We start from the raw sequence: 15,432 nt of genomic DNA on the forward strand, positions 1-15,432 counted from the left end.
ATTTATTTATTTTTTTTTTTTTTTTTTTCACACACACACACACACTGTATTTTATTTTTACAAGAGATAAATCGACTGACACCAAGCATTGTACATGGATGACCACAACAAAAGCAACAATGATTGCAATTACCAAACATGAAACACACTCATACTATGTCATAGTATTGACATTCAGTCCAGTAATCCTCCACTGTAACAGCTCCTTTACTTTGCAGTGAAAATTGATTTGTATATTCTTTGCCTCTGAGTCCTTGTGGAATTTTTTTTTTTTTTTTTAAATTCAGACAGAAAGTCACAAAAATTATACTCATCCTCATCAGTTCACTCAGTCCCATGTAATTAATTTTTTTTTTTCATCTTGATCTTTTGTTAGCACTTTTATGAGTTCATCAGTTTTTCATTAGAGTTCTGAAAATGCTTATTCATTCAATTCAGCAGTACAGTCCGTTACCAGAAACCTGTACTTGTCAGAGTCTTTTCCATGTATTTCTTGAAGATGAAACCCTTTTATAGGAACATATTTGCAAAATCATCAGAGTACACCCAGAACTGTCTGTAAATGACAAAAGACTTAAAAATGACCACGGTTAAAGATTTGATGACAGTTCATAATAATGCAGTTGACAAGAAAATTAGTTATTTCTGAGATATACATTTTAAAGTAATAAATAGGATTATTACTTATAACATTATACCAGAACATATAAGATTTTTAGAAATTTCATGTAATGTCTGAAACATTTATATTAACATATTTCCATACATATTTCCATACAAGTACAAATATAAGATTTTTAGAAATTTCATGTAATGTCTGAAACATTTATATTAACATATTTCCATACATATTTCCATACAAATACAAATATGATTTTTAGAAATTTCATGTAATGTCTGAAACATTTATATTAACATATTTCCATACATATTTCCATACAAATACAAATATAAGATTTTTAGAAATTTCATGTAATGTCTGAAACATTTATATTAACATGTTTCCATACAAATAACCCAATGAAAGTTTAGTATTAGTTGTTTTGTTTGTTTTTTTATACTGCAGGTTCTTATTAGGCATCAGTTTTATACACATCAGTGTATACATGTCAATCCCAATCGCCCAATTCAGCACACCACCATCCCCACCCCACCGCAGTTTTCCCCCCTTGGTGTCCATATGTCCATTCTCTACATCTGTGTCTCAACTTCTGCCCTGCAAACTGGCTCATCTGTACCATTTTTCTAGGTTCCGCATACATGCATTAATATACGATATTTGTTTTTCTCTTTCTGACTTACTTCACTCTGTATGACAGTCTCTAGATCCATCCACGTCTCAACAAATGACTCAATTTCGTTCCTTTTTATGGCTGAGTAATATTCCATTGTATATATGTACCACATCTTCTTTATCCATTCGTCTGTTGATGGGCATTTAGGTTGCTTCCATGACCTGGCTATTGTAAATAGTGCTGCAATGAACATTCGGGTGCATGTGTCTTTTTGAATTACGGTTTTCTCTGGGTATATGCCCAGTAGTGGTATTGCTGGGTCATATGGTAATTCTATTTTTAGTTTTTTAAGGAACCTCCATATTGTTCTCCATAGTGGCTGTATCAATTTACATTCCCACCAACAGTGCAAGAGGGTTCCCTTTTCACCACACCCTCTCCAGCATTTGTTGTTTGTAGATTTTCTGATGATGCCCATTCTAACAGGAGTGAGGTGATACCTCATTGTAGTTTTGATTTGCATTTCTCTAATAATTAGTGATGTTGAGCATCTTTTCATGTGCTTCGTGGCCATCTGTACGTCTTCTTTGGAGAAATGTCTATTTAGGTCTTCTGCCCATTTTTGGATTGGGGTGTTTGTTTCTTTGATATTGAGCTGAATGAGCTGTTTATATATTTTGGAGATTAATCCTTTGTCCGTTGATTCATTTGCAAATATTTTCTCCCATTCTGAGGGTTGTCTTTTCGTCTTGTTTATGGTTTCCTTTGCTGTGCAAAAGCTTTGAAGTTTCATTAGGTCCCATTTGTTTATTTTTGTTTTTATTTCCATTACTCTAGGAGGTGGATCAAAAAAGATCTTGCTGTGATTTATGTCAAAGAGTGTTCTTCCTATGTTTTCCTCTAAGAGTTTTATAGTGTCCACTCTTATATTTAGGTCTCTAATCCATTTTGAGTTTATTTTTGTGTATGGTGTTAGGGAGTATTCTAATTTCATTCTTTTACATGTAGCTGTCCAGTTTTCCCAGCACCACTTATTGAAGAGACTGTCTTTTCTCCATTGTATATCTTTGCCTCCTTTGTCATAGATTAGTTGACCATAGGTGCGTGGGTTAATCTCTGGGCTTTCTATCTTGTTCCATTGATCTATGTTTCTGTTTTTGTGCCAGTACCATATTGTCTTGATTACTGTAGCTTTGTAGTATAGTCTGAAGTCAGGGAGTCTGATTCCTCCAGCTCCATTTTTTTGCCTCAAGACTGCTTTGCCTATTCGGGGTCTTTTGTGTCTCCATACAAATTTTAAGATGATTTGTTCTAGCTCCGTAAAAAATGCCATTGGTAATTTGATAGGGATTGCACTGAATCTGTAGATTGCTTTGGGTAGTATACTCATTTTCACAATGTTGATTCTTCCAGTCCAAGAACATGGTATATCTCTCCATCTGTTGGTATCATCTTTAATTTCTTTCATCAGTGTCTTATAGTTTTCTGCATACAGGTCTTTTGTCTCCCTAGGTAGGTTTATTCCTAGGTATTTTATTCTTTTTGTTGCAATGGTAAATGGGAGTGTTTCCATAATTTCTCTTTCAGATTTTTCATCATTAGTGTATAGGAATGCAAGAGATTTCTGTGCATTAATTTTGTATCCTGCAACTTTACCATATTCATTAATTAGCTCTAGCAGTTTTCTGGTGGCAGTTTTAGGATTCTCTATGTATAGTATCATGTCATCCGCAAACAGTGACAGTTTTACTTCTTCTTTTCCAATTTGTATTCCTTTTATTTCTTTTTCTTCTCTGATTGCCGTGGCTAGGACTTCCAAAACTATGTTGAATAATAGTGGTGAGAGTGGACATCCTTGTCTCGTTCCTGATCTTAGAGGAAATGCTTTCAGTTTTTCACCATTGAGAATGATGTTTGCTGTGGGTTTGTCATATATGGCCTTTATTATGTTGAGGTAGGTTCCCTCTATGCCCACTTTCTGGAGAGTTTTTATCAGAAATGGGTGTTGAATTTTGTCAAAAGCTTTTTCTGCATCTATTGAGATGATCATATGGTTTTTATTCTTCAATTTGTTAATATGGTGTATCACATTGATTGATTTGCGTATATTGAAGAATCCTTGCATCCCTGGGATAAATCCCACTTGATCGTGGTGTATGATCCTTTTAATGTGTTGTTGGATTCTGTTTGCTAGTATTTTGTTGAGGATTTTTGCATCTATATTCATCAGTGATATTGGTCTGTAATTTTCTTTTTTTGTAGTGTCTTTGTCTGGTTTTGGTATCAGGGTGATGGTGGCCTCATAGAATGAGTTTGGGAGTGTTCCTTCCTCTGCAATTTTTTGGAAGAGTTTGAGAAGGATGGGTGTTAGCTCTTCTCTAAATGTTTGATAGAATTCACCTGTGAAGCCATCTGGTCCTGGACTTTTGTTTGTTGGAAGATTTTTAATCACAGTTTCAATTTCATTACTTGTGATTGGTCTGTTCATATTTTCTATTTCTTCCTGGTTCAGTCTTGGAAGGTTATACCTTTCTAAGAATTTGTCCATTTCTTCCAGGTTGTCCATTTTATTGGCATAAAGTTGCTTGTAGTAGTCTCTTAGGATGCTTTGTATTTCTGCAGTGTCTGTTGTAACTTCTCCTTTTTCATTTCTGATTTTATTGATTTGAGTCCTCTCCCTCTTTTTCTTGATGAGTCTGGCTAATGGCTTATCAATTTTGTTTATCTTCTCAAAGAACCAACTTTTAGTTTTATTGATCTTTGCTATTGTTTTCTTTGTTTCTATTTCATTTATTTCTGCTCTGATCTTTATGATTTCTTTCCTTCTGCTAACTTTGGGTTTTGTTTGTTCTTCTTTCTCTAGTTTCTTTAAGTGTAAGGTTAGATTGTTTACTTGAGCTTTTTCTTGTTTCTTTAGGTAGGCTTGTATAGCTATAAACTTCCCTCTTAGAACTGCTTTTGCTGCATCCCATAAGTTTTGGGTCGTCGTGTTTTCATTGTCATTTGTCTCTAGGTATTTTTTGATTTCCTCTTTGATTTCTTCAGTGATCTCTTGGTTATTTAGTAACGTATTGTTTAGCCTCCATGTGTTTGTCCTTTTTACGTTTTTTTCCCTGTAATTCATTTCTAATCTCATAGCGTTGTGGTCAGAAAAGATGCTTGATATGATTTCAATTTTCTTAAATTTACTGAGGCTTGATTTGTGACCCAAGATGTGATCTATCTTGGAGAATGTTCCGTGCGCACTTGAGAAGAACGTGTAATCTGCTGTTTTTGGATGGAATGTCCGATATATATCAATTAAATCTATCTGGTCTATTGTGTCATTTAAAGCTTCTGTTTCCTTATTTATTTTCATTTTGGATGATCTGTCCATTGGTGTAAGTGAGGTGTTAAAGTCCCCCACTATTATTGTGTTACTGTCGATTTCCTCTTTTATAGCTGTTAGCAGTTGCCTTATGTATTGAGGTGCTCCTATGTTGGGTGCATATATATTTATAATTGTTATATCTTCTTCTTGGATTGATCCCTGGATCATTATGTAGTGTCCTTCCTTGTCTCTTGTAACATTCTTTAATTTAAAGTCTATTTTATCTGATATGAGTATAGCTACTCCAGCTTTCTTTTGATTTCCATTTGCATGGAATATCTTTTTCCATCCCATCACTTTCAGTCTGTATGTGTCCCTAGGTCTAAAGTGGGTCTCTTGTAGACAGCATATATATGGGTCTTGTTTTTGTATCCATTCAGCCAGTCTATGTCTTTTGGTTGGGGCATTTAATCCATTCACGTTTAAGGTAATTATCGATATGTATGTTCCTATGACCATTTTCTTAATTGTTTTGTGTTTGTTTTTGTAGGTCCTTTTCTTCTCTTGTGTTTCCCACTTAGAGAAGTTCCTTTAGCATTTGTTGTAGAGCTGGTTTGGTGGTGCTGAATTCTCTTAGCTTTTGCTTGTCTGTAAAGCTTTTGATTTCTCCATCAAATCTAAATGAGATCCTTGCCGGGTAGAGTAATCTTGGTTGTAGGTTCTTCCCTTTCATCACTTTAAGTATATCATGCCACTCCCTTCTGGCTTGCAGAGTTTCTGCTGAGAAATCAGCTGTTAACCTTATGGGAGTTCCCTTGTATGTTATTTGTCGTTTTTCCCTTGCTGCTTTCAATAACTTTTCTTTGTCTTTAATTTTTGCCACTTTGATTACTATGTGTCTCGGCGTGTTTCTCCTTGGGTTTATCCTGTATGGGACTCTCTGCGCTTCCTGGACTTGGGTGGCTATTTCCTTTCCCATGTTAGGGAAGTTTTCGACTATAATCTCTTCAAATATTTTCTCTGGTCCTTTCTCTCTCTCTTCTCCTTCTGGGACCCCTATAATGCGAATGTTGTTGCGTTTAATGTTATCCCAGAGGTCTCTTAGGCTGTCTTCATTTCTTTTCATTCTTTTTTCTTTAGTCTGTTCCGCAGCAGTGAATTCCATCATTCTGTCTTCCAGGTCACTTATCCGTTCTTCTGCCTCAGTTATTCTGCTATTGATTCCTTCTAGTGTAGTTTTCATTTCAGTTATTGTATTGGTCATCTCTGTTTGTTTGTTCTTTAATTCTTCTAGGTCTTTGTTAATCATTTCTTGCATCTTCTCAATCTTTGCCTCCATTCTTATTCCAAGGTCCTGGATCATCTTCACTATCATTATTCTGAATTCTTTTTCTGGAAGGTTGCCTATCTCCACTTCATTTAGTTGTTTTTCTGGGGTTTTTTCTTGTTCCTTCATCTGGTACATAGCCCTCTGCCTTTTCATCTTCTCTATCTTTCTGTAACTGTGGTTTTTGGTCCACAGGCTGCAGGATTATAGTTTTTCTTGCTTCTGTTGTCTGCCCTCTGGTGGTTGAGGCTATCTAAGAGGCTTGATGGGAGGCTCTGGTGGTGGGTAGAGCTGACTGTTGCTGTGGCGGTCAGAGCTCAGTAAAACCTTAATCCACTTGACTGTTGATGGGTGGGGCTGGGTTCCCTCCCTGTTGCTGTGGCGGTCAGAGCTCAGTAAAACCTTAATCCACTTGACTGTTGATGGGTGGGGCTGGGTTCCCTCCCTGTTGGCTGTTTTGCCTGAGGCAACCCAACACTGGAGCCTACCCGTGCTCTTTGGTGGGGTCAATGGCAGACTCTGGGAGGGCTCACGCCAAGGAGAACTTCCCAGAACCTCTGCTGCCAGTGTCCTTATCCCCACGGTGAAACAGAGCCACCACTCGCCTCTGCAGGAGACCCCCCAACACCAGCAGGTAGGTCTGGTTCAGTCTCCCCCAGGCTCACTGCTCCTTCCCCTGGGTCCTGATGCACACATTACTTTGTGTGTGCCCTCCAAGAGTGGGGTCTCTGTTTCCCCCAGTCCCGTCAAAGTCCTGCAATCCAATTCCCACTAGGCTTCAAAGTCTGATTCTCTAGGAATTCCTCCTCCCGTTGCCTGACCCCCAGGTTGGGAAGCCTGACGTGGGGCTCAGAACCTTTACTCCAGTGGGTGGACTTCTGTGGTATAAGTGTTCGCCAGTCTGTGAGTCACCCACCCAGCAGTTACGGGGTTTGATTTTACTCTGCTTGCGCCCCTCCTACCGTCTCACTGTGGCTTCTCCTCTGTCCTTGGACGTGGGGTATCCTCCTTGGTGAAGTCCAGGGTCTTCCTGTCAATGATGGTCCAGCAGTCAGTTGTGATTCTGGTGCTCTCGCAAGAGGGAGTGACAGCACGTCCTTCTACTCCGCCATCTTGGTTAATCTCCAGATTTGCTAACTCATTTTAAATTCCCATTTCTCTTGCATCCACCGTCCAGAAAGAAAAAAAAAAAAAAAGGCTCAAGAGAATACCCTGCTTTGGAAATGTAGCGTCCCACCTTGGTGTTGCATTATATAGCAAGTGTCAACTTAAAAGCGTTTTGAATGGGTAGATGCCACCCCTGGATTAAGACCAGTAATGACGCTCCAATCCACAAAACATTTATTATCTGAGTTGCTGAATGATTTCCAAAATGCCATCATCCACGTGGCCTTGATTCTATTGAAGCGTTCAGCTTTGAGAGGCATAGGAAGTGTCTAGAGCTGAATTCCTTTATTTACACTTAGGTATGAAAAAGCAGAAGTCAAGAGTTCTTGAACCAAGCACAGCTTGGCAGGTCAGAGGAGCAGAACCTCTCTGCAGATCTGGGCTGTCACCGGCACTCATCAGCAAAGATGAAAGCAGAGCGTTTAGACGTCGGCAGCCAGGACTGGCTGCATAGTCTGTACATTTAAAATCCCCTGGGTCACTTTTAAACAAAATCTACGGCAAAAACCATGCCTGCCTTTCTTGGAAATGCTCACGAGTAAAGAATCTTCCCAAGGAGGATATTGGAAGCATCTAAAAATCCCTGGGACTGAAAGCTCTGAAGCTACTTAGACATTAATATTGAGAAGCATGCAAAGAACCCTCTCTTCTTCCTCAGAGCATGACACACAGAAATCCAGGGAGGAGCTACCAGCCTCTGCTGTCCTTAGGCACACAGGTAACAGAGTTATCAGGCAATGTGATGACTCTGGAGCAGGCTGTGTCCGCTTTGCTTTTAGGGAAGATTACTTGGTGAGGGCAAAGCCCCATGGGATTTTAAAAGTGAATGAAGGCTGAAGGAAGAAGCATTGCAAGAAACTACACTGGCCCTGGAGAGCTTAACCAACAGGAGAGAGATTAAAGCCCAATTACAAGATTTCAGTTCCCTTAATTAGCCCTCTCTTGTCAGTTGCTATCATAAAGGCAAAGATGTTGGAGCTGGAAAAGCAACTTAAAGGTCTCCTAGTCCAACAGATAAGAAACTGACAGATGAGAAACTAGGCCCAGAGAGGTCAAGCAAGTGGTCCAAGACCGAACATCTGGTTAGGGGCAGAGCAGAGCTAGAATCACACCATGTTTTCTTAATCCAGGACAATTTTTCAAGCAATTTCAATACACATTCTTGCCTAGACTGACCAGTAAGTGAAAGCAACAAATATTCTTTGAGCACCTATAGATGTTTTGACATACATTTTCTAATACTCTCAATAATTTTCTGATATAGTTATTACCCTCATGTTCAAAGTCATGAAAAAAAGAAAAACAGAAGCTCAGAAAGGTTCAGTTACCTGCCCAAAGTCACACATCAAGAAGGGAGGGAGCTGAGATTTCAACTCAACAGCCCACATTCAAGAAACAGCAATGACTCTGATATTGCCAAGTACCAGAGCTACAACTAGCATATGTGTGAACCCAAAACATATATTCCAGGAATTCTAGACACCCTTTATGATGACAGCCACATAGAACATGCAGTGAGTCCCCCCTACAATATGAAATTATAATACATCTTCCAGTGACTTTTTCTGCAGATTTTATATTTTGAAATCTGAACACTATCCCCTAAATATTTTGCATTTATATCACTTATTTATGACTTATCAGATCTCCTTTAAAGATTGTAAAGAAGTGAAGTCTGCAAGATAACACACCAAACTGATGTATTATATTCCAGGGTTATTTGTTTATTTGCCATTTGGGTTTCCATATTTGAAAGACAAAATTATCAAGTTTCCTCACTAAAAGTATATTTACTGTTATCTAAGTGTCTTAGGTCATGTCACTTGTGATTGTAGCCAGCATAGCTGGGGGATGAGAGAGGCACCAATGGAATTCACTTGCTGTTTGTTCATGGCCAGGTCTAGAGTCTGGCCTTGATCATTTCTCACCAGAGGGTATGCTCATTTGCTATGAGTGATAGGATGCTTGTTAGCCAACAATTTGAAAGGCCATAATAGGCAGGACAGCCAGGGCCGAACACATGGAGAGTCCCGCATGTCCCAGCTGCTCTCTGAAAAGAGTGGTGGATAGAGGCAGAGTGTGTGTGGCAAAGATACAGATGGAGGAACCCAACCATTGCCAGAACCAGAGTCATAAATCTGCCAGTGTGTAGACGGCTTCCAACATCAGCTGGGGCCAGGCAGGAAAGAAAAGAGACCCCTACCTTTATCAAGCAGAATCTTCCCTCTCTCTCTCCAAGCAGAATCAGGCCCTGTATGAGACTATGGAACCCAGTGGATGGAGAAATAGCACCCTGTGTGTGATCAGAGAAACGCAGTGAAATGAACATCCATGAAGCCCATTCACTGAGATCTAAGAGCTGGATTATTTTATCAGCGACCTTTACGTCCATCACAGTCTGAAATGGATGGACCAAGAATCCTGTCCTACCTTGAAGTTATAAAATGACCCCCTTCCTCCCTTTCTTTCTTCCTTCCTTCTTTATGTAAACATTATTACTTAATATACTCAAAGTATTATGTCGGTAATTAGATATATAGGTTAGCATATATCCTTGCTCTGATTTTTTTCTTTTGTATTTCATACCTCAATTGTGATTTGAATATTGTTGACCAATAGTATCAATTCTTGTTTTTTGTTTGTTTGTTGATTTTTGGTTTTTTTATTTGGCTGCGGGGATCTTTTAGTTGCGGCATGCGGGATCTAGCTCCCTGACCAGGGATCAAACCCTGGCCCCCTGCATTGGGAGCATGGAGTCTTAACCACTGGACCTCCAGGGAAGTCCCAATAGTATCAATTCTTATACTGCTTATCACCTTTGACATGAGAGTCTTAGGACATTTTACTTATGGATTTATTTGAACCCCATACCCTTTTCACAAGTTTTGTTTGGTATGCCTTGGAGTGATTTTGTTTAGATCTGTGTGTATGTGTGCACATGTGTATTTTTAACAAGAACATGTTTTGTGTACATTTTCTCTCACATTTTCTTGCTTTTTTGCCTCTTGCGTGAGTAGTGACAACCTTCACTAAATGGAGAATTTCTAGAATTTTCTTCTCTCTTATAGAGTAAGGATGTTTTGGGCTTCTGAAATGGCTGAGGCAAGCAATGCTTATTTCTTTTCTTATTCCTATGTGTTTACCACTCTCCATCCCATTTCCCTGCTTTACTTTTTAATCATGTCATTTCACAACATTACATGATATACTTACTAGTTTATTTGTTTGTGGTCTCCCCCACTATTCTCTGTTCACTGCTACGTCTCCCATGCTAGAACAATTCCTGGCAGAATGGGTGCTCCCTCTCCAAAATCGTTGAACGCACAATGAGTATATGAGTAAATTTAGTTTAAAAGAGATACTTTACTTTGTATTAGTTAATCCTTAATTTTTTACTATATTCCTAAGCAGTACAGCAAAAATTACATGCTTTCTGGTCCATATTGGGAATTCCCTGCAGAGAAATCTTCAGAGAAGTTAAGGTCAGAGGGTTCTACCCATACATAGATATTCTAACGATTCAGTCTTTTATTCATTCAACAAATATTGATTGAATCTACTATATACCAGTCCCTGTTCTAGTTACCATGCAAGGAAGGGCAAAAGTCTTTCCCATAAGGACATCATAGTCAAATGAAGAGGGACATACAGACAATAATTGCAATTAATTGGGTAGATGTCAGGATAGAGATCTGTGTAATATGTTGTGGGAACAATGACAAGGCAGGATCTCCCTTTTCCTGAGGGGACATGGCAAAGTTTCTTTATAGTCTACCTCGTTAAACCTGTATTCAAAAAAACCTGCATTAATCTGATATGCTTAATTCATTCAACATTGAATAACTACTATGTACCTTACACTGGGCTATGCCCTGGGGGCATAACCGGAATAAGACATGTGGGACATCCCATAACAAGGAATAACAATGATAGTATGTAATCGTACTATCATTGTAATTTGTGATAGAAATGGAAAGGAGAAACACAAGGTAAGAGGTTCACGTACAACATGAATGCCTAAGCTAGTCTGTGGGAGCAGAGAAAGCTCCCTCAAGGAAATACTATTTCAGGTACCCGACTATGCATGAATTTATCCCCATCTGTTCACTAAGATAAAGAACAGTAATGCAGTGCCATCATTGCAGTGGAGACAAACAAAGCCCCTTGGCACCTTGTTTTGGCAGAGATAGGTCTAACAAGAAAAGAGGGAGGGCTGAGTTCTCGAAACTATTCAAATATTTTCACCTGATGGAGCATCAACTCATTGTTAATTCCAAAGGACGTCAAGCACAAAATATTCTTAGACGTACATAGACAGCACCTGCCAAGGTGATCCATGCTGGCCCATCATTTGTCTGTCTGACCCTGAACTCAGTCTTTTCCTGCCAACTTCCATCCCATTCTGACTTGCCCATAGTTCTATTTCCATTACACCATTCTATCTTGTACTTTAATATCATCTACATTTTTTAGTGTTTAAAGCATATTGCATTTGTTTTGTTTTCTATGTTGTCAACATTAAACACAAATTCAACAAATATTTTATTGCATCACTGCTGAGTAAAAGTGTAGCGGTTAAGAGAAAGGACTCTGGAGCCAGGTTTTCCTGGCTTCAGAGCTAGGATTCGTGACGACCTTGGACAAATTATTTAACCCCTCTACGCCTCAGGTGTCTTATCTGTACAATGGGATAACAGTATCTATTTATAGACCACCTGCTAGAGCCGCTTCAGACACTGTCTGGCTGTGTGTGGCCAAGTCCCTGAGACTTTCGGGTTCCTCCCTCATAAAAGGAAGGGGAAAACATCTGTAGACGATTCCAGTTTTACTATTCTATAATTTAGCTTCCATCTCTCATGTGCCATTCATGACGTTGGCATCTTGATCCATCTAAACAGATATTCTATAATGATAGGAAGAGTATAAGGCATAGGAATTCTTAAAACATTGATGAAGTTTATCTAAAACCACAAGCACACGCATAGCAAAGAAGAACAATTATAAGATCACATTCTTCTGGGGAAATATTGAAATGAGGGTTCAGAAAATAAAAGTGGCATATGATGTGGTGGGAAATGTGGACCAATGAATACCAATCCCAGTGCCTCCACATGCCAGTTGTATGCTCTGCAGGGTAAGTTACTTAACTACACTGAACTTTCATTCTTCACCAGTAAAGCAAAGGTAATACTACCAACACTAGGGATTTTGTTACCATGAAAACTATTATGATAAAGTGCTTGACACCCAGTTTGCAATAGATAGTGGTAATTATTAACTTTTTATTCACTGAAGGTTCTCAGTCTTCAGTCGTGGCAGTGTCAAAGTTGGTGACAACTTCCCTCATGCCAGATCCTTATTTTAAATGGGAATACAGTACGCTGGGTGCTATAAGCATAATGAAGAAATATAAGATATGGTCCCTGTCATCAGGAAGCTTACAATGTACACAAAGGCATTATGATTTAAATGGTAATATACGTGTATTAGTTCAAGATAACGAGAGGTGCCAATCATAAAGGTGTGAGAGTCAACCAGTTCAGAGTAGGAGAATATCGATCAGGCAAATGTGTTCAAATAAAGATGGTAGTATTGCCATATAATGAAGTAATATTGCGATGGGTGCGTATAACGCCCTCCTGGACTGTCCCAGTCATTCTGCATCATTGCAATGCACACATTCAGCTAAAAATATTCAAATCCAGCCTGAGTGAGCCTTATCATAGATTCTATTATTCAATTTATTATTTCAGCTTAGGTTTTATTTGACTTTAGAATTTAATATTATAGCCTGAAATCTATCTGAAATTATCAATTATTGCTTTCTCTAATTCTTTTGAAGAGTTAACTGCAAATTACTATTTAACTCTCCATCTCTCCAACATGATATCTTCTAATATAATTGTGAAGCCTCAGAAGTTTTGAGTTTTTTCTTAAGCTACTGGTCTCTTTTATCAGACAGCTATCCAACTTGACAATTATTCAACATTCCTTCTCCAGATTTTTATTGGTGAGATATCCATGTATTTCATAAAGTCAACCAGAGAATCTCTGATTGCCCAGGAGAAAACAATTCTGACCGGAGAATGCTGTTACCTGAACCCCTTACTCCGAAGGATCATAAGATTCATAGGTGAGTACAAGGGCATGTTGGACTAAGCCCTCCCTTATAGGTAAAACTTACTAAACTTACTGAAGATGAACACACTTGATAAAATAACCTAAGCTATGGAAGCATCAACTTTCAAAGCAAGAGTTGTTTTGGGGATTTTCCAGGAAGTACAGAAATTGAGCCTGATCCAGGTGCCAAGTCAAATTTTTGATCCTTAAAGTGAAGCAATACTTACTAAATTGTTTTACAAATGATTTCAACTTTGATTTTTTTTGCCTACACAATACTTATCTGAGATTCCCTTGGGACATATATTTTAATATTGACTGGATATTGCCATATACCCTTTAGCTGAGTCAGGCAAGGGGGTACAGCATCAGGAGACACCAGTAAAATGAACTAGAAATAATCAACTTTCCTGACAAAACTTTCCTATCCGGTAACTTTGTTATACAGGGATCTTTTAAAAGTATGGAAAATCTAATCCATCAGGTCTTAAAAAGAATGCCTTTCCAAAGTTGGAAAACAAATAGTTTTATTAGTGTTCATGATGAGGAATAATTAAGACATTTTCTATAACCCTCCTTCTAGGACTTTTATAAAAATCCTGAGGGTATATGGATAATGATTATAAATATGGGAATGAATGTGTATGTGAGTAAAGGTAGAAATATAGATCTCTCAGAGTTCCTACACGGTGAGTACTCAGTAAGTAGCTATTAGTGTTCTAATGAGATTCTGCAAATACCTACTGGTCAGGTGTTCATGGGAGCCAGGATAAAACTCTGAAAGTATCAACATGGTGCTAAAACAAGCCATGATACCATTTAGAACATATGGAACTGACAACTGAGAAAGTGAGGGCCAGAACACAGCTCCTTTGGTTATCCTTAATCCTTTTCTTCCTGTTGTAGAAAAGGGTCAAATTTCCTCAAGTCATGAGCAAATGATCATATCAAAATCAAATATGCAGTAACTTCACGCACCCCTATGTTCACAGCAGCACTATTTACAATAGCCAAGACATGAAAACAACCTATATGTTTATTAACTGATGAATGGATAAAGATGTGGTACATATACACAATGGAATATTACTCAGCCATTAAAAAGAATGAAATAATGCCATTTGCAGCAACATGGATGGACCTAGAGATTATCCTACTAAGCCAGAAAGAGAAAGACAAATACCATATGATATCACATATAAATGAAATCTAAAATATGACACAAATGAACATATCTATGAAACAAAAACAGACTTACAAACATAGAGAACAGACTCATGGTTGTGGGGTGGAGGGTGGAGGGAAGGACTGAGAGTTTGAGATTAGCAGATGCAAACTAGTATATATAGGATGGATAAACAACAAGGTCCTACTGTGTAGCACTGGGAACTGTATTCAATATCCTGTGATAAACCGTAATGGAAAAGAATACGAAAAGAATATATATGTATAACTGGATCACTTTGCTGTACAGCAGAAATTAAACACAACATTGTAAATCAACTATACTTCAATAAAATTTTTTAAAAATATGCAGTAACTTCTAACATTGGCATGGGAGTTAGGGAAGTAGTAGAGTGGGAGGGCTAAGAAAACCTAAGTTAAAAGAAGTAACCCTTAACATTAAAATAGTCTTTGGCATTTACTGATGGTATTTGCAGAATGACCTGTGGGCGTCTGCAGTCGGCTCATTGGGTATACCCTCATCCATATGATGTCACCTCTACCTAGTTTACTCATTCCAAACAATGGTGCCTTTCAAAGACATCCAGAGTTTGGTCACTTGCTACCAGAGTGGCTTCAAGGAAGACAAGAGGAGAGGTGAGAATATTTATTATACAGAACACTGGACTAGACACTTTATAATTTCGTTGGATCCACCCAACACCCTATAAAGTAGGTTACAGTTCTAACTGTGCAGATGAAGAATATGATATAAAATGGGATAAAGTAACTGTTCCCAAGGACTGTGAGTGTGTGGGTAAGGCTAATAATGCCTGTATTAGGGATCTTCTAAGCATGAAAAATACTATGATAAAGTGCCTGACACCCAGTTTTCAATAGATGATGGTAATAATTAACTTTTAAGTTTTCATTCCATGATTTTGCTTTCCATGGTTTCAGTTACTCACAGTCAGCCAAAAATATTAAACGAAAAATTAAAGAAATAAACAATTCATAAGTTTTAAACCATGCTCCATTCTGAGTATGATGAAATCTTGTGCCATCCTGCTCTGTCGTGAATTATCCCTTTGTCCAAATTATCCCACCCG

At 38.2% G+C, this 15,432-nt stretch overlaps 1 protein-coding gene and 1 long non-coding RNA gene across 6 annotated transcripts in view; one reads left to right on the forward strand and one right to left on the reverse strand.

The window, feature by feature from the left end:
• The window catches only part of PLPPR1 (phospholipid phosphatase related 1), a 282,374-nt gene that overhangs the window by 236,373 nt on the left and 30,569 nt on the right, over nt 1–15,432 (forward strand). For all 4 annotated transcript variants that reach the window (XM_059925194.1, XM_059925197.1, XM_059925196.1 and 1 more), the window contains exon 4: nt 13,040–13,172. In XM_059925194.1, the coding sequence (XP_059781177.1) occupies nt 13,040–13,172 (133 nt within the window). The remainder of the gene's footprint in view (nt 1–13,039; nt 13,173–15,432) is intronic.
• LOC132367228 (uncharacterized) overlaps nt 1–15,432 on the reverse strand; it is a 108,866-nt gene that overhangs the window by 58,935 nt on the left and 34,499 nt on the right. The window lies entirely within an intron of this gene.

Source organism: Balaenoptera ricei, chromosome 6, assembly GCF_028023285.1.
Source record: "Balaenoptera ricei isolate mBalRic1 chromosome 6, mBalRic1.hap2, whole genome shotgun sequence".
NCBI lineage: Eukaryota > Metazoa > Chordata > Mammalia > Artiodactyla > Balaenopteridae > Balaenoptera > Balaenoptera ricei.